The 24,328-nt window shown below is 41.0% G+C and overlaps 1 protein-coding gene across 4 annotated transcripts; it reads right to left on the bottom strand.

Moving 5' to 3' along the window:
* Window positions 1-1,362: 1,362 nt before the first annotated feature.
* On the bottom strand, window positions 1,363-22,697 carry hmgcs1.S (3-hydroxy-3-methylglutaryl-CoA synthase 1 S homeolog). 4 transcript variants are annotated; one of them, XM_018237783.2, is made up of 10 exons: window positions 22,546-22,697; window positions 15,920-16,377; window positions 14,726-14,851; window positions 11,667-11,831; window positions 11,391-11,559; window positions 9,767-9,937; window positions 7,703-7,809; window positions 6,744-6,869; window positions 5,046-5,209; window positions 1,363-2,505 (listed from the first exon to the last, which is right to left on the bottom strand). In XM_018237783.2, the coding sequence occupies exons 2-10, from the start codon at window positions 16,365-16,367 to the stop codon at window positions 2,419-2,421; spliced, it is 1,563 nt and encodes a 520-aa protein (XP_018093272.1). In that variant the 5' UTR covers window positions 16,368-16,377; window positions 22,546-22,697; the 3' UTR covers window positions 1,363-2,418.
* Between the last annotated feature and the right edge of the window lie 1,631 nt (window positions 22,698-24,328).

The raw sequence follows: 24,328 nt of genomic DNA, 5'->3' as shown, positions 1-24,328 counted from the left end.
CGGGGACAAAATTGCGGCCTCCCTTATTTGAATCTTATTGGAGCTTTGTCAGATACGGATTGAGAAGGTTGTGAGAGAGGATGTGGGAGCATAGGGAAGGCAGAGTATGGCACACACACGGAGCATTGGGAAGGCAGAGTATGGCGCACACACAGGAAGAATAGGGAAGGCAGCGTATGGCACACACACGGAGTATAGGGAAGGCAGAGTATGGCACGCACACACAGGAAGTATAGGGAAGGCAGAGTATGGCACACACAGGAAGTATAGGGAAGGCAGAGTATGGCACACACAGGGAGCATAGGGGAGGCAGAGTATGGCACACACAGGGAACATAGGGAAGACAGAGTATGGCACACACAGGGAGCATAGGGAAGACAGAGTATGGCACACACAGGGAACATAGGGAAGGCAGAGTATGACACACACAGGGAGCATAGGGAAGACAGAGTATGGCACACACAGGGAGCATAGGGGAGGCAGAGTATGGCACACACAGGGAGCATAGGGGAGGCAGAGAATGACACACAGGGAGCATACGGCAGGCAGAATACAGCAGGAGACCGGGAAGCTTTGATGAACAGTTCATACTGTGCTACATACAGTAATACAATGTTGGTGACCCTCCAGCAGTTTGTCCGAGAGTGCGAACAGGCAAACAATGTGGGCGCTTACAGATTGGCTCTGAGGTATGAACAGTACAGGCTTAAGTGGTGTAAACAGTAGAGGTGTTACAGCTGTGAACAATACCCACTACATTGTTTTAACTCAAATTCAAACTGTAAAATCCTGCATTGTAGGCACCTGTATTCCAGTGGGGAATGCAAGAGATTACAGTCTGAATTTGAGGTTAAACAATTTAGGGGCCAGTCGATCTCAGTACTGACACCTGTGAAAGCTTTAACAAGGGAAGCAGTCACAGCAGGCTCTGTGTGTGTGTGTGGGGGGGGGGGGGGGGGGCTACACAAGTTGAACAGCACTGTTTTACAGCTTCATACCAAAATACATTTAAAATAGGCTTTGGGCTGTATTTAGGAGAGTTTGCCCTAATTCTCACCTTAAATCAAGCCATATACAGTGAGATCTGCTCTTTGGACAAGGTCTCTGGTTGATTTGCTTACCCCTGTGGGGCAAATAAGGCTGACATATTTGGATCATACAGCAGAACTATGGAGACTCATCAGACAAGGGTAAGCCTCGTGTGATTTTCTGACTAGTTTTCACTTGTCGGACAGGGACAATATGGCGGATGAGCAGCCAGCTGGAAACCACTGTGAGACCTTAAATACGGTGCAGTCTTGGAAAGGACCCAGACATTAAATATATCTTTAAAAGAACAAAGAAGACACATGACCAAGGGAATTTTCTGCACCATAAGGAAAACTTTATTATATATATTTTTTTTTTAAAGCATTTCCATTACTTACAGAATTCATTTTGTTCCTTCAGAATGGAAGGAATCGGCTTAAATGACTGAACCATTGTCACACATCCGGTCACGTGACATCACGAATCCTCAGGACGCAATACTATCATTTAACCGTACATTTGTTTAGAGAATTCCTTAGCAAAACTGTAACTGTACAAAAGTCGCAGGGCGTGAGGAGAAGTATTTTACAAACGCAGGAAAAAAAATAACAGGGTCCCCCCCACTGTAAGTGCCAAAATCCCATTCCATTGTAGTGTATGTTGTAGATATCACTGGCTCGGCACTAGAAAAAGGTTACCTGCTAATAAACCCACTTTAAATTTCCTTTTAGATTTCTAAAGACAAAAAAAAAATTATACACTTTAACAAATAAATTTAAAAAAAGTTTACATTTTATATTATTTTCTCTACATTTTTCTTTACAAATTAGTTGGGCTTCAGCCCATACCATTAGCACCAACTTGATCTTAAAAAGCTTCAGATGGATGAAATAGAACAACTCTGTACATGCCGACAGACTAAACAAGCATCGAGGCAGCCGTGATAAATACGAAATGTGAGAGGTACATAGTTAGTGCCCCATGATGTACTAATTCATGTGTGTCGGCCATTGCTGCAGTGATCCAGAACATGATTGGCTCAAACTAATTGCACTAGTGCAACCGAGTGAGAGATCAAGTCTTAGAGGTATTTAGTGCCATCCAATCACAGACAGCAAATTAGTATAGTGGTTACCCAATTACAGCTGGGTACAGTAACATTTACCCAGTTGAAACGGTGATTTTTTTTAAAACAATTTAATACACATCTCCATTTCTATCTTGCTGTCCCTTTTCAATAGATCAAAATGCAAAGATTTTGCAGAAATCAAAGCCTTTCTGCACTGGCAATGTAATCCCAACAGGTTTCTCAGGTCTGCAATTAAGAAAAGTCCATTTACACGAATGCAAAAAGGTGGATGCTTCCATTTTGGCCTCTGAAAGGGAAGATCAGTGCCCCCCGTTGGTAACAGAGATGGGCTCGGCTTCTGCTGCCGGAGGGATTCTGGGGACTTTCTTAGCAGGGCTTGGGAAATGCTGCCGTGGACAAAAGGAAATTACACATGTAAATATCAAGAGGTAACGTTTATCTTAGACGCTTCCTAAAACTTAGGGTGACTTCCTTAGGACTGTACAGTAACACTTAAAGGGCATGTAAAGTCTAAAATAGAATAAGGCTAGAAATGCTGTATTTTGTATACTAAATATAAACATGAACTTACTGCACCACAAGCCTAATCAAACAAATGATTTATGCTTTCAAAGTTGGCTACAGGGGGTCACCATCTTGTAACTTTGTTATACATCTTTGCAAGACTAAGACTGTGCACATGCTCAGTGTGGTCTGGGCTGCTTAGGGATCGTCATAAACAAAGCTGCTTGAGTTCTGCATGGCTGGGAAGTAAGGCAGGTCTCCCCCTGCTGTTCATTAGTATGATTGTTTCCCTGCTCAGCAGTTAGGGACCGTCTGACAATTCCTATCCACAGCAGTAAATGAAGGGAGAATTTCACTGCATACAGTCAGGTTTCTTGTAAAAACGGTACACATTTTTTAATTAAAGTATATTGGAGATAGGTTTCTTTTTCATTAAAGAAAGTAAAAATGGGATTTTATTTTTTTGCCTTTACATGCCCTTTAAAGGAACAGTTCTGTATAAAAATAAAAACGGGGTAAATAGATAGGCTGTGCAAAATAAAAAATGTTTCTAATATAGTTAGTTAGCCAAAAATGTAATGTATAAAGGCTGGAGTGACTGGATGTGTAACATAATAGCCAGAACACTACTTCTTGCTTTTCAGCTCTCTAACTCTGAGTTAGTCAGCGACTTGAAGGGGGGCCACATGGGACATAACTGTTCAGCTCAGATTCAAAAGCAACAGATATGACTCATGTGCCCCCCCCCCTCAAGTCACTGATTGGTTACTCCGTATGCTGATCAAAGCATTTCTTGGAGAACGGTCAGATTAATAACAAGTTGGCTTTATTGAAGCGCACGTATGAATTGTATAACATGTTTGTGCCTACATGCTCAGCTTCAATAAAGCCAACTTGTTATTAATCTGACCGTTCTCCTAGAAATGCTTTGATCAGCGCTCTCACAAGCGAGCGAGTATTTGAGATCGCAGTCGGAGAGAAGTAGCCGGTTTATCGCGAGAGCTGCGATCAAAGAGGAGAAGCGAGAGCATTTTGAGTGAGCTCCGCCGTTTCCGCATCACTGTTTGTCGGATTGTACCGATTGGTTACTGCCTGGTAACCAATCAGTGGAAAGCAAGAGAGCTGAAAGCAGGAAGTAGTGTTCTGGCTATTATGTTAAACATCCAGTCACTCCAGCCTTTATACATTACATTTTTGGCTAACTAACTATATTAGAAACATTTTTTATTTTGCACAGTCTATTTATTTACCCAGTGTTATTTTTATACTGAACAATTCCTTTAAAAAGGAAAAGAGGCAATGAAGACTATTACTATTAAAAGTGTATTAATATACAAAGAGTAGGATGAAGCCTAGGGCTCATATTGCCTCTTTAAAAATAGTGTCATGATTAGGTTAAAAATACAAATAATAAATCTGAAGTTTAGGGTCTCCAGGTAGAAAAGTGATTACTCGCCACATGAGGGAAGAGGCCCAGGTGCACCGCCCTGAGCCTTTAGCAAGGGGACCAGACAATCCAAAAAGAATTTTGCAAAGGACCAGCACACTGTTTTCTCAAATATTCAAAATGTTTTTATTTTTCACATCACAGTGCCTATTTTTATATATATATATATATATATATATATATATATATATATATATATATATATATATATATATATATATATATATATATATATATATATATATATATATATATATATATATATATATATATATATATATATATATATATATATATATACATATATACAAAGCTGCAAAAGAACCGCACTCACAGGACTTGTCCAAAGTGTACAAAAATAGAAAATCTTTATTTCGACGTTTCGGCTCTAAACTCAAGCCGTCTTCAGGAAGGCTTGAGTTTAGAGCCGAAACGTCGAAATAAAGATTTTCTATTTTTGTACACTTTGGACAAGTCCTGTGAGTGCGGTTCTTTTGCAGCTTTGTGTATTATTTCTAACCAGCACCTGGGCAGTGACCAACGAGGATTTTTGAGTGCACCGGTTTGTGGCTAGATAGATAGATATATATATATATATATATATATATATATATATATATATATATATATAGTTTTATTTTCTTTTTTCTTTTCCTTGTTGGTTTAATTTGGTAAACAAAGCTTAATAAAAATAATTGTTAAAAAAAATAAAAATAAATATAGATAGGTAGAGATTATATACAGGTATGCAAATAACAAAATGAAACCGCACTCCAAGGTCTTTTTTCTCATCTATCTATCTATCTATCTATTTACAGATGCAGGTATGATGTATATGAATTGATCAAACACTTCCCTTTACAAATGCAGATTACATTTATTTAACTTATTTTCTTTTAAATTGCATAAGATATCCTGTTTAAAGGGCAAGGAAAGGCTCAAATAATGAGAAGAAGAGATGGGTTAGACTAGTACCTCATTAGCGGTGCTTGAGTGAACAGATTCAGGTGCAGCATCTAAAGGTCCATCTCTCATGAGTGAACTGCGGCCATAGAACCTCCTGTGCTTCTCATCAACACGGACCAGATACCATGTACCTGGAAACAGATCATCCACCGACCCCTGAGGAACATAATTAGCTGTGGGGGGGAAAAAAACAATAGAAGTTTTAGAGATCATGCTACAAAGACACTGTATTGGGAGTTTCCTCACTCAGGACCCTTTCATCACAAGGGTTTCCGAGAAGAAAATTTATGGGAAATAGGTGGTTCATAAGGAAGCCGACTGTTCTATATTTAGCGATGTGTACAGCTTAGCATTGTTTGTCATCAGACATTTTGTTTAGTAACGTAGATTATTTTTTTGTAAGCCACAGTGGGCTGGTGTTTATTGGCTTAAAGGAGAACTAAACCCTAAAAATGAATGTGACAAAATACCATATTTTATACACTGAATTTATTGCTCCAGCCTAAAGTTTCAGCTTGTCAATAGCAGCAATGATCCAGGACTTCAAACTTTTAATGGGACTTCTCCACCATCTAAGTTTTTTCCTTTTCCTACTTTCTGAGCAATTGGAGCAATATTATGAATTTTTACTGGATGAATTGATATTGATTATATTAGCACTTTAGCACTTTATAAAATTATTAATTTGTCACTGGGTTACAACCTTATATAATTTAAGGAGTTCTCTAAGATATGAAATAATAATTACAGATTTAGAAGCTTTCTAGTAAACTCTGATTCTCACTAATAGTACAGCACACAAGCACTTTATCAAAAGCAGAATTGTAATTATTTTTTATTAACTTATTGCACTAGCACTTTTCAATTAACATTGAACAAAAACCAAAGATATAAAGCTGCTAAATTAATTTTAGGTGATATAATATTAATTAGTAATTCTAATTTTTTAGTCAAGTACGTGCTGGTAATCATCCAGTTTTGTTTCTTAATACATTTCATATACTGACGTAAGTCAGACCCCCTTTTTAATCGATCCAGTCTATATGCTTGTAGATTGATCCTCCTTTTACCAGGACTTTTAAACTTGTCACAGGGGGTCACCATCTTGGAAAGTGTCTGTGACACTCACATGCTCAGTGGGCTCTGAGCAGCTGTTGAGAAGCTAAGCTTAGGGCTCGTCACTAATTATCCAGCAGAAAATGAGCTTCCCCTGTAATATAAGCTGATGCTACAGGTTTGCCGATTATTAAATTCTGATGCTAATTGCACTGGTTTCTGTGCTGCCGTGTAGTAATTACCTGTATTAATTACTAATCAGCCTTATATTGTGACATTTCTATTTTATGTGTACTGTATATTGTGAGTGGGTCCCTAAGCTCAGTAAGTGACAGCAGCACAGAGCATGTGCAGTGAATCAGCAGAAAAGAAGATGGGGAGCTACTGGGGCATCTTTGGAGACACAGATCTTTACTGCTAAAGGGCTGTGGTTGCCTTGGGCTGGTACAGAAGCACAAAACATAATGTACAACATTTCTACCTACTTCTTTAGTTAAGCTTCAGTTCTCCTTTAACATTTGCTGCAGTTCTGAACATAAATAGGGCTTTTAGCACAACAGTGTTCCAAACGCTACTTCAGGAAGGATGAAAAAATAAGAAAGAAAGCATATGGTCTCATGAGAGCCTTATCTTGGCAAGTCTGATCTGTACCTAAATGATGTGTGTCTTCCCGGAGCTTCATGTTGTCAGCAAAGATGCTGGGTGAAACGTTTTTTCTGGAGTCAAGTCTTGCTTTAAGGTCCGACAAGCTGGAAGTCAACTTGTCCAAGGAAGAACCTAAAAAGGGGGAAAAAAACATGTATATAAACAGTGTGCAAAATTCCAAAGATTTGCGACTGATTAAGAGAGCACAGATGCAAAAACAGAGTTGAAGGAACAATAACACCATAAAATGAAAGTTTCCTAAAGTAATGAAAATATAATGTACTGTTGTGCTGAACTGGAAAAACTGGTGGTTTTGCTTCAGAAACACTACTATAGTTTATATAAACAAGCTGTGTAGCCATGGGGGCAGCCATTCAAGCACAGGATACACAGTAGATAACAGATAAGTACTACTATAGTTTATATAAACAAGCTGCTGTGTAGCCATGGGGGCAGCCATTCAAGCACAGGATACACAGTAGATAACAGATAAGTACTACTATAGTTTATATAAACAAGCTGCTGTGTAGCCATGGGAACAGCCATTCAAAGCTGAAAAAGGAAAAAATTCACAGGATACACAGCAGATAACAGATAATGTGCTGTAGTATCCAATGGGATTCTTCAGAACTTATCCGTTATCTACTGTGTATCCTGTGCTTGAATGGCTGCCCCAATGGCTACACAGCAGCTTGTGTATATAAACTATAGTAGTACTTATCTGTTATCTACTGTGCACCTTCTAAAAGTACCCCACTGTTCTATTTGGCCTTGCTTGTAATAAGAAAAGGTGGCACAGAATAACTCTAGAATGCCACCTGCCCCAACATAATAAATGATGTTACACCACAGACAGGTTTACAATAATAAGACACATATATATATATTTTATTACTAATTGCTACTAATGGTACCATAAAATAAATTTAATTCAGTGTATAATGGCTACAAGTGTAAATTCTTACCTGGCATAGCGTCCTGTGAAACTCTCAGAGAATACAAAGTGGCAGCAAAGCCTGAGCCATAGGAGAACACACCTATCCTTTGTCCAGCCAACTGCTGAGGCGAATACCTGGGGAAAAGAGATTAAAAAGCAACGAGTTAGAGAAATAAACATAATACAGACAACAGCAAGGCTAGTCTGACAGATTAAAGAGGCTGTAACACCTAAAATATCTTTTTATCAAAAAAATGCATCTAATAAATTACAGTTCTAAGCAGCACATTTATCCAAGTTATTTATAAATGCAGTTGTTACTGAAAGGATAAGTCAACCCCACCAAAAAAAAAAACGTTGCCCAATTAAAGAAAACACAATTCTAATCAACTTTCCCATATACATTCATTACACATTTTCTATGATTGTTAAAGGATAAGGAAACCTTTAAAATAAGTGAATGTAAATTTGATGAGAGTGTTATTCTAAGCACTTTTGCAATGTACATTCATTATTTATTTTTCTTTAATTCCAAGATATTAAAGGATACAGCGCCTGTATTCTGCCGCCTGCTGGTCATTTTCCGACTATTCTGATCAGAAGTGAAGGAAGTTGTCAGGAGAAAGAAAGAGGCTGCTCTGATGTTCTTCTGCTTAGGAAAGATTTGAGAAGGGTTTCTAATTTTATTTCTAAGCAGAAGAACATCAGAGCAGCCTTTTTCAACAACTTCCTTGACTACTTGGTGGTCAGACTGGTCAGAAAATGACCAGCAGGTGGCGCTGTTGTAACAAAATTCATTCTTATTAACAGTACATGTATCCCTTAATATCTTAGAATAATAGAAAAATAAATAATGAATGTAAATTTCAAAAGTGCTTAGAATAGCCCCTCATCAATTTTAAATTCATTATTTTAAAGGTTTACTTATCCTTATCATTTATATGTGTATTGCTACTGAAAGCAGTGCGTCTGTCCCTTTATATTCTCTGCCCTGGTGGATCAGACTGTTGATACAATGTAAGACAAGGCAGCTGACGCACTTTGGGGCACATTAACTAAGCTCGAGTGAAGGATTCAAAGTAAATCTTTGAACATCGAATAGGCTACTACGACCTTCGACTCGAACGATTCTAACTAAAAATCGTTTGACTATTCGACCATTCGATAGTCGAAGTACTGTCTCTTTAAAAAAAAGTTAGACTACATACTTTTAAAAATCCTTTGATCGATCGATTAAAATCCTTTGAACAATATTCAAATTCGTAGGATTTTACCTCGAAGGTTGAATTCGAGGGTTTATTTTCCCTCGATATTCGACCCTTCGTAAATGTGCCCCTTAGTGTCTTTGCTGCTGGGGAACCAAGACTTTTGCAACATTGTATCAGTCTGAGCCATTAGGGCAGAGACTAGAAATAGATAAGACACTGCTTTCAACAGCCGTGCAAAAAATGAGATAAAACAAATGGAAGCACTAGGATATGAGAAACGGCATATTTGAGGATAATGACTGTAACCTTGTAACAAAAACAATTTATTGGAAATGCTGAAATGGATAATCTTATAATATAAAAATGAACACTTAAGCAACAGATAACAGTTTATATCAAATTAAGTGACATATGAAAGAATCTTGCCAAACGAATATATACTTAAGTAAATATTGCCCTTTTGCATCTCTTGTCTTGAACCTGTGTCAACCATGAATTTATATTAGGGATGCTCCGAATCCAGGATTCAGTTCGGGATTTGGCCAGGATTCGGTCTTTTTCAGCAGGATTAGGATTCGGAGAATCCTTCTGCCAAACTGAACCAAATCCGCATAAGCAAATTAGGGGTGGGGAGGGAAATTGCGTGACTTTTTGTCACAAAACAAGGAAGGTATAAATATTTTACCCTTCCCACCGCTAATTTGCATATGCAAATTAGTATTCGGATTGGTATTCGGCCGAATCTTTCGCAAAGGATTCGGAGGTTCGTCTGAATCCAAAATAGTGGATTCAGTGCATCCCTAATTTATATACACACACACTACGTAAACAAAAACCTGACTACCTAAACATAATGTATTTTTTATATATAGACATATACTTACTGTGCAAGCACAGAGGCAAGGCATCCATACACAGACGGTGTGTACATATTCCCATTTTCCTTAGACACCAGCAGAGATGTTTTAGTCTTTTCATTGAAAAGTTCTGTGCTGGCCTTCAGGAATGCCTTTTCTACATCTCTGTCAAAATAAGTCTCTTCCAGCTTTAAATCTCTGTGAAAAAATCAACATTGAAATATCTGGTCACATAGAACAAAAATAAGATCAACACAATGGGGGGGGGGAATTCTCAAAAGTGGAGAGAGATAATTTTTGGAGTAAAAGTGGCGGTAAACTGGAGTAAAATACTTTCTCCATATTCACAGACAGAAATCCGACTAAATTCCGACTCAACCGCCACTTTTCAGTTTTTAGTGAAAGTCAGTTTACAGACACTTGTAGGAATTGGTCTTTCAAACGACATAAAAATGGAGCAAATACGACATTTTAAATGACATTTTCTCCCGACATTTTAAAAATAGAGTAAAGCTCAGTATAATTCTTCCCTGTGTCCGATCAATTGTAATATAATCTGCTCTGATTTGGTTCACCCAATCTTCACTTCACACCTCCTGTAGGTGCCCCATTGGGGAATTATTATCATATTAATAGGGATTAGCATTTTATAGTCAGGGCACAAGTTTTTGTCTAACCCTAAAGGTGTAAAACCTAGGGATGCACCGAATCCAGGAATCGTTTCGGGATTCTGCCTTTTTCAACAGGATTTGGCCGAATCCTTCTGCCCGGCAAAACCAAATCCAAATTAGGATGGGGGAGAGAAATTGCGTTACTTTTTGTCACAAAAAAAAGTAAGTAAAAAATGTTTTCCGCTTCCCACCCCTAATTTGCACATGCAAATTAGGGTTCCGATTCGGTTCGGTATTCGACCGAATTGCTCGCAAAGGATTCGGGGGTTTGGCCAAATCTAAAATAGTGGATTCGGCGCATCCCTAGTAAAAACCTCATTAATAAAACGAAATAAGTGTATTTTGTACAATTTGATATTTAAAAAGTTTTTAACTCACTCTTGTGATATATTACTAGTTTTAGTTTAATGAATGAATCAATATAAGCAAATTGAGTGAATATATTATCTAAAGGAAAAGTAAAGCTTCCCAGGCAATTTTTTTTTTTGTTTTAGCAGCATTTAGACGCTTGATCTAAGATAATAAAACATATTTCTGATACAAATCCCAATATAATAATGCAAAATAAAGCATTTCTCTCTGAACCCTTCCAGAGAAGTTCCTGGGTTTCAACTCCACAGCCATATTGGGGGGAATTCATAAAAGTAGTGACATTGAGACAAAATAAAAGTTTTGGATTTCCCATCAAATTCTCAAACATCTATCTCTATCCACTTTTCTGAATTCGTCTTTAAAACGGACAGTTTGTCTTTTGCGGGGCATTTTAAATTAATTTTTCTGAATTTGTCTTTAGCTATTACTACACCTGTCAGTCAGACATCAAATTGGAATTTCTGGGGGAGGGGATTAATTTTACCTAGGAAAATTATACATAATTTATTTCAGGATAACTGGGCTTTCTAAATCTGCCTACGTGTTTTTGTTATTCCAATTTTGTAACGAGATTTAAGGGTCTACATACAAGAAATGCTATTTCTTACCTAAATGAATCCAGGCCAACGTACACTCCACTCTCAGTATTTGGGTTGGAATCACTGATGAAGTCATTCACCAGCAACCGAGCGAAGGATTTCTGGACAAGTTTGCAGTACGGCGAGTGAAAGATCATGAATCCAAAGTCATTCAAAGTGAAGGGTTTCTCAGTTCCCTCTGGAATAAGGAAAGCAAATGATACATCAGCACACATCTTGTTATGGAGAGATTAAATGGGGTTTATGAAGAGAGAGAGCAAGAAGCGATTGATCTTTGGAACAGACCTTTCTGCCACTGGGCATGGATTTTCTTGCGGTACGTAGAGTAGCAGTGGTCTAATGCGCTGAGGTAACACTGTATTGAAAGCTTTCCATCAACAACGGGGTATTCCGATTCCATATCTGGCTTATAAAAATCATAGGCATGTTGCATGTGTGTTCCACGCAGACCTAGAAAAATCAAATGGCAATGTGAAGATAATAAAAACCTCTAGTTCTACATAAACATACATTCAGATATACACACACACAAATCAAAAGTCAGCACCAAGGGTCCTTCAGTGTGAAAAAAAATAATTGTATTATTGCATAGTATGCATCTCTTTATCTATATCTCATCTCTCTCTCTTATCTATCTCTATCTCTCTTAATCTCTATATTCTCTCTCTCCCCATCTATATATTTTCTCTCTATCTATATCTTATCTCTTTCTCATATACACACACACACACACACACACACACACACACATCTCTTACCTATCTCTCTTACCTATCTCTCTTACCTATCTCTCTTACCTATCTCTCATCTATCTCTCATCTATCTCTCTTATATATCTCTCTTATATATCTCTCTCTTATCTGTCAAATCAAATCTAATGAGCTTTATTGGCAGGACCAAGTACATTAAGCATTGCCAAAGCAGATAGAGGGGTGAAATGGGTGGGGTTAGGGGGGCAATTTATGGGAATTGGGGAAAGTCTGGTCTCTCAGTTTACATATTGTGCAGCTATTGTTACTGTCAGTGTCTCTTTTCCCAGTAGGAAGTGGAGTTTCCTCTCTTCTTTTATGGATGTGAATGTGTCTGGGATGTGACGGGAGAATCTCTGGAAGGGGGTGTCCCTCGGTACGGAGTATTTGTGGCACTGTAGCAAGATGTGGGCCTCATCCACCACTGCCTCCTGGTCACATCACTGGCACAGTCTGTTGTCTCTGGGTCTGTAGGTCTGTCTGTGCCGTCCCAGTTCTACCTCCAAGTTGTGGGCACTCAGTCTGTACATACTCATGATCTGTCTTTGAGGTTCTGTAGCCTTTCCAGATATGGGACCAATCTGTACTCTCTCCCCAGTGATTGGTATATAGAAAGTTTCTGGGAATTTGATATTTCGTTCCTCCAGTCAGAGACGTATTCCTCTGACTTTTGACTGTTTATTTTTTGTGTTATTTGGCCTTTTGTCAGTTGGTGGGAGTCTTGTGTGGACCGGGCACTGAGGAGTTGTTTTAAGGGCACATGGTTTGCCCTGGGTCTGGTTGTTCAGCCTGGCTTTATGGTGGTAGGTCATGGGGCTGCTGTTCTGTAGGTGTGCCCAGTATGAGAGCGCCCTCTTCTGTATGGCAAACATTCGGGGAATTCTGCCCAGCTCAGCGCAACAGGCAGAGTTTGAGGTGCTCCTGTGGACCTGGAGAAGGTGCTTACAGAATTCCAGGTGGAATATTTCTGTTGGGCTAGAATCCCATTTGGATTGGTCTGGGTAAGTGACAGCACCCCACACTTCGCTTACATAGAGGAGGATTGGAGTGATGACACTGTTGAAGATTCTAAGCCAGACTCTCACCGGTGGTTTAAGGTGGTACAGGTGTCTTTCTGATGGCATAGAAGGTCCTGCACAACTTGTCTTTTAGGGCAGCTATTGCTGGTTTAAAGCTTCCTGATTGGCTGATTTCTAGGCCAAGATAGGTATAGCTGTCAGTGCCATTCAGTGTGCAGTTGTTTAGCATGAAGGAGGGATTTTTGCTTTGTTTATTCTTCTTTTGGAAAACCATTACCTTTCTTTTGTTTGGGTTAATGGGCAGTGCCTATGTTGTGCTGTACTTCTCCAGTACTCCCCATTTTGTTTACTGTGCTGTCATAGTGGTTTCTTTGGGTCAGTACTGATTCCTGGCAGCATTGTGCAGAACCCAGTATGTAAGTATTCCCCGCAGGGGTCAGGTAGTCTCTCTCTGCCTGTTCTGCCATTGAGGTCTCCATATATGATCACTCGACCCAGGGACTGGAAGTGTGCAACCTCCCTTGTTGGTTTTATTCTTCAGGGCAGGAACCAAAAACTCCCTGTAGCCAGTGGGTACCAAGGATTCATCCTCTGCCTGGGCCCATGTTTCCAGGAGGATCTGTATATCAATGCCATAAAGTCTCTGTTTAAAGTCTGGATCATTTACTTTTCATCCAAAGGCTGAACCATTCAGACCCTGGATGTTCCAGCTACTAATTTTGAGTGAATTCATTATATATCCATGTATACCTTGTAATGAGCTAAATTTCATGGGTCAAATCGGATTCTAACCGGTTATTGCTGTCGGTTTGTTATTTTAAATTTTAATCACATAAGTTTGTTGCAGAATATGCTGAGGAGGTGTCTTATCTCCTCCATGTTGCTAGCATGAGGGATCCTCTGTGACCAGTTTTGGGGAGGTGGTTTTCTATACTCATGCCATCTCTGTGATACCCCTTTTGGATACTGTTTCTGTTTTGGGTTGTCATTGATAAGGTTTGAGGTCTTCTGACTATAGTTGTTGGTTCTGCGTTGGGGTTGATATGGTTTGTGCCAGGCCTGTGAGGTCTGTTCAGGACAATATCCTTTATTTCTTTTGCTAGAAGGCTCTCACTCCTTGTTTGTTCAGATGTTTCTCATGATACAGCTGATGGGGGGTTATGGGGGAATGCTGTGCCAGCTGTGTGTTTGGTATGGAGCTGATTTTGGCTGCCAGTTCTGCAATGATATTCTGTACAATGTGATGGGGTATATCCCTCCTTGGGAGTAGGGAAGACAGTATTATCATGGAGCGGGGGAATGGTTTCTGTACAGTCTCTGCGAGTTGGAATAGTTTGCCTACAATGTCTCTCTCATCTATCTCTCTCTATATATCTTATCTCATCTCTCTATCTGCCTATATATTATCTATCTCTCTTATCTATCCATCTATCTATCTATCGATCTATCTATCGTCTGAAACTTATAGTTCCAGGATTAGTTCTAGTACACAGTTACTGTTTAAATTAGCATATTTCACACATAATTGAGCCACATCTGAAAGGCAATATAAAATATAATGAGAAGGGGGTCTAACCTCTTTCAAAAACCAAAGTAGCATTTGGCCCCACGAGCATGGCAACGGCTCCGGCTCCTCCGGTTGGCCTGGCACTTCCCGTGGCATACACAGCGATGTCTCCAGCAACCACAAGCGCGTAGCGTCCTATGAATAAAAAAAAGCAAGGATTTGTTTAAATCTATCATAAGTCACTGCTTACAATGATCCTGTGCTGCATATGAAACAAATGGACAGTCTGTGGGTATTTCATAGAATTACTCATGTAATCACTAAAGCAATTCTCAAATGCTCAGGTTCTAGAGTCTGCTTTGATCATGGAGTCTATAAAATGTACAAGTTTACACAATGTGCCTCCTGCTCACACTAAGACCAGAAGCAGAAGACATGACATAAGGTTAAGGCCAAAAGAGTAAGGTAAACAGGCATTGGAAAATGAAAGAAAACAAAAAGCAGCAAAAGAAATAAGTGCAAATAGAATCATCAGACGCTCAAGAGTGGGACTGGGATCCACCCAGCAATATTGGCACTGCTCCCGTAATCATTGTGGCCAATCAGCAGCTAGTAAAGCTTTTATAACAGTAATTGGTTTAGCTGCTAAATACACTGTGTATGCCTATACTATTACCATTAAGCCCCATGAACTGTTGGCTGTAACTAAATCTAGGTTTATTTGTAAAGTTGTGCTCATCACTAAATTAAGTGGGTTTGCAATGAGGTTGTGACCACAACATTCACATAGACAAATACATGAGATCCTCTGCACTCAACCCATTATCAATATATTGTGCACATTGAAACATTTTGTGCCTTAAAGGGCACCTGTTGGGTAAAAATATTATCCCCCCAACCAAAGGTGCTTGCTAATAGAGCCCGCATTCCGGTTAGGGATGACAGTAGTTTTTTTAAAAAAAACTACTGTTAGCCGGCGGAAGACAGGGGGAAGTCGTTCGGGGAGATTAGCCCCCTAAGAAGAGGCGATTAGACGCTAGGCGACTAAATCTGCCCGAATCGCCAGGTGTGCCCTTACCCTTAAGATGGCGAATAGTGAAATTCTAAAATGGCCAGAGTATGATTAAATCTTGAAAATCAAATTCAAATTTTTTAAAAAAACAAACAAATCAAATTCCCTAGTCGAATTTGACAGTTGGGGCCATAAAACAAAAAATTTGAAAAAAAAGATTTGAATTTTCAATTCAGCCCCAAAGTGCTTACCATCCCAAGAACTCGATTCCACCCAGTTGACGGCATTGAAGAGAGCGGCCGTGCCTCCATAACATGCGTTTGTTGTATCGATGCCTTCCACATCGGTGTTCCCCGATTCCTCAAACAGCTGCATCAGGACAGTCTTTACAGATTTGGACTTGTCAATGATTGTCTCTGTTCCCACCTCCAGTCGGCCTATGCAGTCGTAAGACAGATTGTTCCTCTCCATTAGTCTTTGCACCGCTGTGAGACACAGAGAATTGATGTCTTCTCTGTCCGAGCAGAAGCCCATCTTGGACTGTCCCAAGCCGATGGTGTATTTTCCAGCACTGACCCCATCGAATTTCTCCAACTCTTCTTGATCGACATACTGGGACGGGAAGTAAATCTCTAGGGCAACAATACCCACGTCTTTGGGCCAAGAGCTTTCACCGTTTGGAGGAAGGGATCCAGGCATGATGGCTGACCTTGAAAATAAGAAGCAAATAGGGGATCAATGACTTCCAACAAAACACAAGTCTACTGCATAGAGAGGCTGCAAGAGAGGGAACCATGGGGATGCACTGGGTTGGTGTACAGCTTCTATTCAGGCCCTCTCCTAGTCAACTTTTGGGTCAGGGCACACAGGCCGCTTCGGGTAGATTAGTCACCCAGCAACAAATCTCCTTCTTCGGGACCACTAATTTCCCCGAACTGCCTCCCCGTCGGCTAAAATGTAAATCGCCGGCAGGATGGCACTCGGAGCAATTCGTTTTCTGAAGTCGCCTGAAGTTTCATTGTGAGGCAACTTCGGAAAACGAATCGCTCTGATTAACCGGCGGAAGGCAGTTCGGGGAGATTAGTTGCCCCGAAAAAGAAGATTTGACGCTGGGTGACTAATCTCCCTGAGTGCCCTGACCCTTTAAAGGAGAATTAAACCCTAAAAATGAATAGGGCTAAAAATGCCATAGTTTATATACTGAACTTACTGCACCAGCCTAAAGTTTGAGCTTGTCAATAGCAGCAATGATCCAGGACTTCAAACTTGTCACAGGGGGTCACCATCTTGGAAAGTGTCTGTGACACTCACATGCTCAGTGGGCTCTGAGCAGCTGTTGAGAAGCTAAGCTTAGGGCTCGTCACTAATTATCCAGCAGAAAATGAGCTTCCCCTGTAATATAAGCTGATGCTACAGATTTGCTGATTATTAAATTCTGATGCCAATTGCACTGGTTTCTGTGCTGCCATGTAGTAATTATCTGTATTAATTACTAATCAGCCTTATATTGTGACATTTCTATTCTATGTGTCCTGTATATTGTGAGTGGGTCCCTAAGCTCAGTAAGTGACAGCAGCACAGAGTATGTGCAGTGAATCAGTAGAAAAGAAGATGGGGAGCTACTGGGGCATCTTTGGAGACACAGATCTTTACTGCTAAAGGGCTGTGGTTGCCTTGGGCTGGTACATAAACCCAAAACATAATGTAAAATATTTCTAGCCTACTTCTTTAGTTAAGCTTTAGTTCTCCTTTAATCTCTCATCCAAACCGATTCCTGGTAGCTAGGGTAAATTGTATCTGGTAACCAGATAGCTGCTGAAATCTCAAACTGAAGGGCAGCTGAACAAAAACCTAAATAGTTCAAAACAAACTACAAAAAAAAACTGACTAGTTACAAATTGTCTTATCAAACTTAATTTTAATTTACAGGTCAACTACCCCTTTAAAAAAATTGAAAATGTTTTGGAACAGGCAGTGCTGCCAAATTCTTTCCAGGCATAAAGAGTAAACTTCTTAATCATCTGTACAATGAGTGTATTCTGAGCACAATACTTGCCTATGATTCAATGATGCATTGAAGTATTTAGTCATCATACTATGAAAAAGCAAATAACTCTATGTCATTAGCAATGAGCCATATCCACCAATGTCCTCGTGCTGTTGGCAAACTAAAGCTCTCAGCACTGCCTTAGAACCCGGCCACGTGATTTCTAACTTGAAGCGTGGGCAGCAATTTGCCCCCTCTATTGATCTTAATGATAACTGGCAGCATCCTACCAGCACTGCCAACTTATGTGACATTCCACTAACGGTTTTGAATGCCAAGATCTGTACTATAAAATCTGAAATTTTAGTGGAAAAAAAAAAAAAAAAAGATTTAACTTAAGATATAAAGATACAAATTATGGAAAGATCTGTTATCCAGAAAACCCCAGGTCCTGAGCGTTCTGGATAACAGGTCCCATACCTGTATTCAATTTTTATTGTGGCAATAGTTTCCTTTTAAAGGCAGGTAGGGAGGCTGCTGGGGGTTGTAGTTAAAGGGCATGTAAAGGCAAAGAAATAAAATCCCATTTTTACTTTCCTTAATGAAAAAGAAACCCATCTCCAATATACTTTAATTAAAAAATGTGTACCGTTTTTATTAGAAACCTGACTGTATGCAGTGAAATTCTCCCTTCATTTACTGCTGTGGATAGGAATTGTCAGATGGTCCCTAACTGCTGAGCAGGGAAACAATCATACTTATGAACAGCAGGGGGAGCCCCCGCCTTACTTCCCAGCCATGCAGAACTCAAGCAGCTTTGTTTATGATGATCCCTAAGCAGCCCAGACCACACTGAGCATGTGCACAGTCTTAGTCTTGCAAAGATGTTTAACAAAGTTACAAGATGGTGACCCCCTGTAGCCAACTTTGAAAGCATAAATCATTTGTTTGATTAGGCTTGTGGTGCAGTAAGTTCATGTTTATATTTAGTATACAAAATAAAGCATTTCTAGCCTTATTCTATTTTAGACTTTACATGCCCTTTAAACAGCAGGGGCTCAGGTTGGGTATGTGCAACAGTTCGAATAGTGACATTTCTATAATGACGAGAGGGGAAAAAATGGCCCCTGGTAACAGAGAAAGGCTGGGCCCCCCTGGTAAAAAAGAAAAAAGGCTGGGTCCCCCTGGTAACAGACAAAGGCTGGGGGCCCCTGGTAACAGACAAAGGCTGGGGGCCCCTGGTAACAGAGAAAGGCTGGGGGCCCCTGGTTACAGAGAAAGGCTGGGGGCCCCTGGTTACAGAGAAAGGCTGGGGGCCCCTGGTTACAGAGAAAGGCTGGGGCCCCTGGTAACAGAGAAAGGCTGGGGGCCCCTGGTTACAGAGAAAGGCTGGGGGCCCCTGGTAACAGAGAAAGGCTGGGGGCCCCTGGTAACAGAGAAAGGCTGGGGGCCCCTGGTTACAGAGAAAGGCTGGGGGCCCCTGGTTACAGAGAAAGGCTGGGGGCCCCTGGTAACAGAGAAAGGCTGGGGGCCCCTGGTAACAGAGAAAGGCTGGGGGCCCCTGGTAACAGAGAAAGGCTGGGGGCCCCTGGTAACAGAGAAAGGCTGGGGCCCCAGGTAATAGAGAAAGGCTGGGCCACTATCTGGCAGTCTAACCAGCAGAACCTCCACCAGATAAAAAGCAACAGGTTGCCACTTACATACATACAAAATGATTTTAAATACCTTACTCGCCAAACCAATGTGCCCCGACATATTGGAAGGGGCCCCGCAAATTCCCTCTGCCCTGCTCCACCCTTGCGGTTCTTTCTTACCGCTGATAAAGCCAGGCCAGCGCTCCAGTATCCAGAGAGGTCACACACACAGCTCAGCGGTACAGAAACCGCTCGCGCATGCGCTCCAAAAGCGACTGCGCTATCTGTAAGCAGTGCGAACGTCCGTGCCCGCCATCTTTAATATGGGCACACAGCAGATACTATCGACCCTAACTTTGGCGAACACGCCAAAAAACAGACAACCCTCGTTAGTATTTTAACCGACAAATGTAAGGCGTTTGCAATGCCCATTTTTTACCAAATGCGCGTTTTCGAAAGCCCATTAACAAAGATGACTGAAGGGTCTTACTCATTTGGCAGCTCCTGAAGCCTATAAAACGCCCCACCCTTGAAGCGACGTCAGGATGCGTAAGGCTCCATACCACGCATGCGCGAGCCGTCAAATGTGCTGCGACTAGCAAATCCCCAGCCTTTCAGACTTGCCCAGTGGCCATTGTCACGAGACAAAAGTTAAAAGCATTTTCATTTCCTAAAATTGCAGTCTGTCTTTGGCAATGTTTATTTTAAAGATAAGGGAACGCTTATCTTTTATCCATATAAAAAACATATTTTTGCCTAATGAACAAGTCACTTCCCATAGAACATTCACTTATTCATTCAGGCCAATGCTTCCAAACTTCTTTTTGTTTTCATATTTCTCTCCTTTGGTTCTGACTGTAGAAACAATGTATCAGATAACCAGTTAACCAGTGGTTTCTGCTGCTTTGTTTTACAAGTCAGAACCAGAAGGGCAGAGGAGATTGGCCAATTCTAAGCAATTGGTCTTCATTATTTATTTTTTACAGTTTTTTTTTTTTAAATATTTCCCTTCTTTTTCTTCCAGCTTCCAAATTGGGGTCACTGACCCCATCTAAAAAACAGACACTCTGTAAGGCTACAAATATAGTTATTGCTACTTTTTATTACTCATCTTTCTATTCAGGCCTCTCCTGTTCATATGCCAGTCTCTTATTCAAATCAGTGCATGGTTGCTCGGGTAAATTGAACCATAACAACCAGATTGCTAAAATTGGAGAGCTGCTGAATAAAAAGCTAAATAACGCAAAAACCACAAATAATAAAAAAGGAAAACCAGTTGACTCAGAATATCACTCTCTACATTACACTAAAGGTTTATTTAAAGGTGAACAACCCTTTTAATAGTGACGTGCGGGTGGGATCGGGCTAACCTCACTCCCAATTTGCGCGTCGCAGGTGGTTTGAACTCTTCTGCATGTCATCCCAGGCCGCAACTTCCGGTTTTATAGGCATGTGCCAGTCTGCCCCGCCCTTTTTTGTGATGTCATCGGGGGTCTGTAAAAGGACGGTGGGTGGAAGAGGATTGGGGGTGTGCAGGATAAAATCCCACATCTCTAGACATTAAAGGAGAATTCAACCCTAACGTTAAAAAAACCCTACCCTACATATTATTATTATTATGTATTTATATAGCGCCAACATATTGCGTAGCACTGTAAAGTAAATGTGATTATAAAACTAAATATGAACATATGGAGTTACATACATCACAATCAATACAGGTACAAAAGGTAAGGAAGGCCCTATGCAGAAAGAGCTTACACTCTAAAGGGAAGGGAGTAATACACAAGGTGTGGGAGTGGGTGGGTGAGAAATGTGGTATTGTATGTGGTGTTGCGTTTGGTAGTTAAGCAGAGTGAGGGTAGGCTTCTCGAAAGAAGTTCGTTTTCAGAGATCTCTTGAAAGCAGAAAGGTTGGGAGAAAGTCGGACAGACCGTGGGAGAGAGTTCCAGAGGAGGGGTGCAGCCCTTGCAAAGTCTTTAATGCGAGCATGTGAGGAGCTAATGAGAGAAGAGTTTAGTAGCAGGTCAGTAGAGGAGCGGTAAGTAAGCGGTTGGGTGAGTATATAGAGATGAGTTCAGAGATGTAGGTTGGGGCAGAATTATGAAGTGCTTTGAATGTCAGGGTCATTAGTTTGAATTGGATTCTGAAAGGTAGCAGAAGCCAGACCCCCCTCCCTCCAGCATAAGCGTTACCCCGGGCAATTGCCCCTAACGTTTTATTTACCCCTCGGTGCAGATTTAGACATCAGAGTTCCCCGGCGCAATCTTCTTCTCTTTGGTAATCTTCAGAATGAGACCGGCATGGAGGTGCATGCGCAGTTGGAGCATTTTTCTGTTTCGCAACAAGCGCATGCACTGAAACTCACCAAAAATTCCCAAATCGCAGTCTCACTCCGAAGATTACTGAAGTGGCTGAAGATGGCGCAGTGAACTGAATCTGCACCGAGGGGTAAGTTTTCCTCTTCTGACTCTTTAAAGCTTTCAAAACAAATACTCTGTAAGGCTACACGTGTATTGTTATTGCTACTTTTTATTACTCATCGTTCTATTCAGGCCTCTCCTATTCATATTCCAGTCTCTTATACAAAATTAGTTCATGGTTTCTAGGGTATTTTGGACCTTAGCAACCAGACTGCTGAAACTGCAAACCAGAGAGCTGCTGAATACAAAAAAAACAGAATAACGGATAAACCACAAATAGTAAAAAATGAAAACCAACTGCAGATTGTCTCAGAATTATTACTCGCTACAGATACTTAAAGGTAATCTAAAGAGGAGCAACTCTTTTAAGGCTTTAGTCCAAGCAAACCAGATGCTACAGGTTTAAAAGCTGGAGGGCCACATTGTGCAAAGCTCTGGGCTACAGATGAATACAGCTGCCTATTAAAAACAAGCCAATGATTATATACAAACTAAGGAGCCCCTTACACCATCAGTGCAACAATCAGGATGGTTAAACAGCGCAGGAAGCATATGGGCAGTTAGTTCACAAAGTGTGAGCAGTGCCAGGAACTCTCCAACACCACAGCACATACAATCACAACCCTGAAGTGTTGATGAGCATTTCATTATGATGCATGGCAGCACAGAAACAAGTGTAGCCATCAGCAAGCAGCTACATTTAATCTTAATCAGACAGCCACTAGCTTGGCCAGTGTATCACATGAATCCTGTTGTCAACAACCCCCCAGGCACTGATATTATTTGAGCAGGTGATGTTAAAGGGTAATCCCGTCAAACACTTTGACACTGACCTTTTGGTGGTGCTGTTACTGGCTGTGCTGCTCCTACAACCCCAATCCAGATTGTGCCTTCACTTTGCGCTATAGGGTTTATAACTATACCAACCCCGGTACAGCCCTGCCGCGCCACCACGCGATACTAGCTTGCCTCCGTCAGCCTGTCAGCCAATAGGAAACCACGCCTTAACTAAACTCCGCCCATCAGCGCTCCCCAATAGCCAACCCGAGCCCCTCTCTCGACATCCCTCTATAGAATGGTGTGAGTAAGTGACGTTCGGGTGGCCAGAGAGCGTTAACCAATCATAAGTAGCTCTGTGGTATAGGCAGCGAATAGGAAGGCGCGTCCGATTCCTGGCGAGGTAGGCTGCGAGCGCCGCAGCGAATGGAATGGAGGAGTGAGGGGGTTGCCTGGCAACGAAGAGATTGTGGCTTTGGGTTGTGGATGTTTGTTGGGAGCGGGTTATTTCAGACCGTGTAGAAAGTTTAGTACGAGCTCAGCTCCGTCATGAGAAGAATAGTGATGTCCAGGGTGGGGTTCGCTATGTGGCACCGAAGGGATTATTGTATTTGGTCATAATCCGTCATTTAAATGAATGTAACCGCCAGTTTCAGTTGTATTTCATTTTAGTCATTAGGATTCATTATGGCACGTTCAGTAGTGTGACTAGATGTTGCTGGGCCCACAGCAAATTCATTGTTGGGCCCCTGACATATCCAGTGGCCTTTTTTACAAATACGTGTTGAAATTGATCAATAATTGAGGCCTCATAGGACCCCCTATATCTCTTGGACCCCCCTGCTGCCGCATGGTCTGGTCTGTCTCCTCTATAGATACACCCTGGGCAGGTTGGTGAGGCTAATTATTAGGTGTTAGCGCTTTTATGACAGGAAGGTAATATCTTTGGCAATATCTGATGCACATTTTATTGGAAAGTGTAAACAACATGGGACACAGTGGGGTACATTTATCAATGCTGGGCAAATTTGCCCATGGGCTGTTACCTATAGCATCCAATCAGATTGCTGCATTTATTGTTCTTTTTGCAGCTGGCTTTAAAAAGCTAATCACTGATTGGTGACTATAGGTAACAGCCCATGGGCAAATTTGCCCAGTGTTGATAAATGAGCCCCAGTGTCCACTCTCTCTCACTCTCTCGCCACTCACTCACTCTCACACACATTGTCTCCCAATCCAGTTACATAGTTAAATCAGGTTGAAAAAAGACAAAGTCCATCAAGTTCAACCCCTCCAAATGAAAACCCAGCATCCATACACACACCCCTCCCTACTTTTAATTAAATTATATATACCCATACCTATACTAACTATAGAGCTTAGTATCACAATAGCCTTTGATATTATGTCTGTCCAAGAAATCATCCAAGTCCCTCTTATAGTCATTAACTGAATCAGCATCACATCATCACCCGGCAGTGCATTCCACAACCTCACTGTCCTGACTGTGAAGAACCCCCTACGTTGCTTCAAATGAAAGTTCTTTTCTTCTAGTCTAAAGGGGAGGCCTCTGGTACGGTGATCCACTTTATGGGTAAAAAGGTCCCCTGCTATTTGTCTATAATGTCCTCTAATGTACTTGTAAAGTGTAATCATGTCCCCTCGCAAGCGCCTTTTTTCCAGAGAAAACAACCCCAACCTTGACAGTCTCCCCTCATAATTTAACTCTTCCCTCCCTCTAACCAGTCTAGTTGCACGTCGGACTTAGGGGCCAGGGGGGAACAGGTACCGTTGGTCAGGGCCTAAAGTGGGGCCTGACAGTTCTCCACTTTTCGAAAT

The sequence above is a fragment of the Xenopus laevis genome, chromosome 1S, assembly GCF_017654675.1.
Source record: "Xenopus laevis strain J_2021 chromosome 1S, Xenopus_laevis_v10.1, whole genome shotgun sequence".
In the NCBI taxonomy this organism is placed as follows: domain Eukaryota; kingdom Metazoa; phylum Chordata; class Amphibia; order Anura; family Pipidae; genus Xenopus; species Xenopus laevis.
This window is presented reverse-complemented; position numbering and strand designations above follow the sequence as displayed.